The sequence below is a fragment of the Sceloporus undulatus genome, chromosome 2 (genome assembly GCF_019175285.1).
Source record: "Sceloporus undulatus isolate JIND9_A2432 ecotype Alabama chromosome 2, SceUnd_v1.1, whole genome shotgun sequence".
NCBI lineage: Eukaryota > Metazoa > Chordata > Lepidosauria > Squamata > Phrynosomatidae > Sceloporus > Sceloporus undulatus.
In genome coordinates this window covers 231,932,608-231,936,972 of record NC_056523.1, presented here as the reverse complement: position 1 = coordinate 231,936,972, position 4,365 = coordinate 231,932,608, and the positions used below count along the sequence as shown (strand labels likewise).

At 46.4% G+C, this 4,365-nt stretch overlaps 1 protein-coding gene across 1 annotated transcript; it reads right to left on the bottom strand.

Moving 5' to 3' along the window:
- Positions 1–451: 451 nt before the first annotated feature.
- On the bottom strand, positions 452–3,225 carry LOC121922560 (cytochrome c oxidase copper chaperone). The gene is made up of 3 exons (XM_042452154.1): positions 3,057–3,225; positions 2,116–2,227; positions 452–797 (listed from the first exon to the last, which is right to left on the bottom strand). Exons 1-2 carry the CDS (start codon positions 3,194–3,196, stop codon positions 2,143–2,145), a joined length of 225 nt encoding a protein of 74 aa, XP_042308088.1. The 5' UTR covers positions 3,197–3,225; the 3' UTR covers positions 452–797; positions 2,116–2,142.
- Between the last annotated feature and the right edge of the window lie 1,140 nt (positions 3,226–4,365).

Sequence of the window (4,365 nt, the reverse complement as noted above, 5' to 3'; positions counted from 1 at the left end):
TGCCACTGGACTGCAACAGCCCTCTCTGATAAGACATATCCTACACCAGTGATGGCGAACCTATGGCACGGGTGCCAGCGGTGGCACTCAGAGCCCTCTCTGTGGGTACATGTGCCATTGCTCCAGCACAGAGTTTGCCAGAGTTTGTTACTAGAAACCCAGAGGGACACAGCACTTTGTAATAAATAAGTGGGTTTTGGGATGCAGTTTGGGCACTCGGCTTCCAAAAGGTTCACCATCACTGTCCCACACAATACTAGGTGCCACGAATGTTATTTTTTCACATGAAAGTGTATTATGTCCATTTACCAAACTGGGGAGATGCACAGTCCTTATCAAAACTACAAAAGGAAGCATTGAGCTCAACCTGTAATGAAATTTGGTAGACTAGGGAGGAAGCCCAATGAGCAACCAACACACACACTTGTTCAATACAACAAGAATACCTGAATTCAGACCACTTCATTTTTATTGTTTAGATTTATAATCTCTCATTGTAATGTACACCGGAGGTGGGTGAGGATTGTGGCCCGACTGCAGGACCAAGATTTTACAGGAGCAACGTCCATTGTGCTCAAATGAAAACCTGGAAAAATGTTGAGAAGAATATCTCTTACTCTCACGAAGTCTGGATCCAGAAACAGGATAAGATAATAAGGCAATGTACTGTTGTGATCCCAGAATCCATCATAAATATTTTCCAATAAATTCATATTCTGATATAAAACGTTTTTTAAAAAACTATTCCAGCAGCCACAGACGTCAAGTCCCAAAAATCATCCTCCAAGGCAAATCACCTAGAGCAAAAAAAGGGGGGAAATTAAATAAAACCAAGACCCATTAAGTTGTTTAGCCATATAACTTATCTGTAAGTGTTGTTCACCTATCGCTTACTTTGCAACGTTAACTCAATACTTGCAACAGGCAGTGGTCTAAAATGTAACAAGGACTAAACTGCTAGTTTTGTACCATGTCTTTATTAATTATAAATAAAACCACTAATACCATAAAACCTAGAGCAGCGGTTCTTAACCTGTGGGTCGCGACCCCTTTGGGGGTCGAATGACCCTTTCACAGGGGTTGCCTAAGACCATTGAAAAACACATATCTCTTTGATGGTCTTAGGAACTGAGATGAAAATGATTTTATGGTTGGGGGCCACCACAACATGAGGAACTGTATTAAAGGGTCGCGGCATTAGGAAGGCTGAGAACCACTGACCTAGAGGATTTGGTTAAAGTCACAGATTTGAAGTTCCCACTTAGCAGTGGTGGCTTTGAAGATCTATTTTAAAATCTGGATTTTGAAAGTCAACACACATGGATTGCCATGGTAGCGTTCTTCATGCAGCAGGAGCAAATCCTTCAGCATCCATATTCTAAACTCTATGTATAACACACAATTATGCAACTAGAATAAATCAGTTAAAGTACAGTCCAAGAAGGTATCAGATATCAGACTGTGATATAATTTTCATACTTTCTCCTCATGTGAAAATACTGAGGCCTGTTACAGACTGCCAAAATAAAGCTGCTTCAGGTCTCTTTGGAGGTATGCTATTTAAACGATGCATGGGTCCTAAGAGTCCGGAGGTCGCGCCAAAGCCACACTCCATTCCTAAGCACTGGAGGGCAGCTTTGGTACGCCTTCCAGATTCTTAGGATGCATGCATCATTTGAATAGCACACTTCCAAAGAGACCCAATGCAGCTTTATTTCGGCAGTCTGTAACAGGCCTGAGCTTGCATTTACGCATCAAATGGCAGGTACTTGTGGCATCTCTTATGCAACAACTTATTCTTAAGCAGTAGAAATGGGACAATTAGATGCCTCACATAAGTGGTTATATGATTGCTTCAAGGGAGTTAAAAGTAATCTTTAATAGGACTTACAATTCTACACCAGCCACTGCATTTGTGACTGTTGTGTAGAAGACAATTGTGAGATATCAGTGTTAGTGATCACTTGACAAACATGTCCTTGATATTCCACAACCATCTGCCAGACAACACTCAGAAATGTAAGTTAACATCCGAGAAGCTGCAGTTCTTCCTACACAGTCCACATTTACCCCTGGGGGAAAAGATAGCTGAGAAGAGGTCATTGGTCTACTTACCTGATACATATTCAGAGCTCTTCTGATTCAGACTTTAAAACCCAAGGCTCGCATGCACTCCTTGTGTGCCTCAATAAGAGGGCCACAATGTTCTTCTCCTTTTTCAATGATGCTGCAAGAGAAAGGTTGCCAATGAAGTAATATCACAAATTAGATAGGCTTGAACTACTCCGAGGAACACTGCATTTGCATTCATTGCATTCTTCAGTACAAGACTATCCAACCTGGATTTTTTTCCCCTTCCTTCTGTGTCAGGAATTGAAACCACATTTGTCCACATTGGCTACAACCATCTTTCTTTCCTAGAAATTATAACCTAACAAGAGAAAGCCTGTTTCTGTCTGCAGCACCGCAGTCATTTTGTGTTGTTGTTGCTTGGCCACGGAAACCCACCCACTTTGTCAGGTCACACTCTCTCAGCCTGAGAGGAAGGCAAGGGCAAACCTCCTCTGAACAACTGCCAATGGGAAAAACCCACATAGGTTTCAGGGTATCTGTGATGGGGCCACAGGTCTTCCCCCATTTCTAATAAGAGCTGCTGCCAAATGAGCAACATTGCAAACTTTCAACGTGAGATCCCTCTGGCCCCCAAGCGTTGTATACTCACACCTTTGCAAGCATAACCATGACTGGAGGATGCTGGGAGTTGCAGTCCAAGATCAGGAGGGTGGGAGAGTCCTACCCTTGTGGGGGATGTGGCAGAAGGGGACTGGACTGATGGCCCTTCTTGGGGTCTCTTCCTTTCAACTCCACAATTCTATGACTCTGACAGACCTCACCAAACTACAAATCCCGGCATCCCCCACAGCACGGAGCCCTGGCAATTAAAGTGGCGTGAAACCGGATTATTTCCCCAGTGTGGATGCAGCATGGGACGTCAAAGCCCCCCGTCGCCATGGCGACCAGGCTCCCCCTCACCTTACCCTCCCTCCCTTACCCACCATGCATCGCGCGCCCGCTTAGTCTCAGGGCAGGCGCAGCAGGGCTTCAGGGAAGAAGGCGGCTGCGGCGGCGTTGTCGTTTGCTGCTTCTGCTCTGCCGCCTGGAGACCCGGAGACTCGCGTGACGCCAGGCTCCCCATCTTTGTTTATCCCTCTGCGCATGCGCCTAACCCACCTGCTGGAGAGAGTCCTCTAAGAAAGTTCTATTTGCCCGGCCTAGCCTTTTGACGTAATACAAATGCGACGCGTGACCCAGGCCGATTTCCCTTCACGCATGCGCGCCGCAACGGCAACTGCGATATCTTCCCTCAAGGAACCTTTGTGCCCTGTGCAGAAGCTCCTGACGTAATCCGGACGCGAGGGAGGCACTCCGTTGATCCAGGGAGCGTTCCCTTCGCGCATGCCCACTTTTCCCCTCAGGAACTTTTGCCCGGCTGTGGTTGCTGACGTCATATAAATGCGACGGATGCATCCTGTGGGGTCCCGGGATTTGTAGTTTTTTGAGGAGGATGGAGACCAGAGGAGGAAAACCCAAGTTGGGAAAGTCAGTCCCACTCTCTCAGCCTCCTCCTCAAGGGAAGGCCATGGCCAACTCTCTCTGAAGAAACCTGCCATGATAGGGTTGCCTCAGACAAGGCAACTGTTAACATGGATTTGTAATTGGTTGACCAGCTGAACCCAAAGGGTGCTCAACAATGGCTGTTTTGCAGCCTGGAGAGAAGTGACCAGTGGGGTCCCACAGGGCTCTGTCCTGGGCCCAGTGCTATTCAACATCTTTATCAATGACCTGGATGACAGAATTGGAAGCATATTCATCAAATTTGCAGATGACACCAAATTAGGAGGAATAGTTAATAATACCCCAGAGGACAGGAACAACATTCAAAATGACCTGAATAGGTTAGAAAGATGGCCCAAAACTGAGTGTGACTTTGCCCAAGGTTGCTTGTGGCTTAATTGTGAGTAGTTGCAGCAGAGGCATTGAACCACTGTAGAAGCAACACACAACACAAGCAACCTTGGGCAAGAAGTCACACTCTCTCAGCCTCTTCAAGGGAAGGCCATGGCTAAAAACCTCCCCTGAACCAAGCCTGCCATGAAAACCCCAGGATAGTTCCCCTCGGGGTCGGCGTGAGTGGGAAAGGACTGGAAGGCACACGCAACAACAACAACAACAATAACAACATTTATTAAAACAATATTTCCCTCCATTTTGGAAAACTGAGCGATACCCGGAAGATGTTGCACAGGGAGCGCCTCTTCAGGATTTCATATCTCTAGAGGGTGCGATGGAGCACAGAGTGCGCGT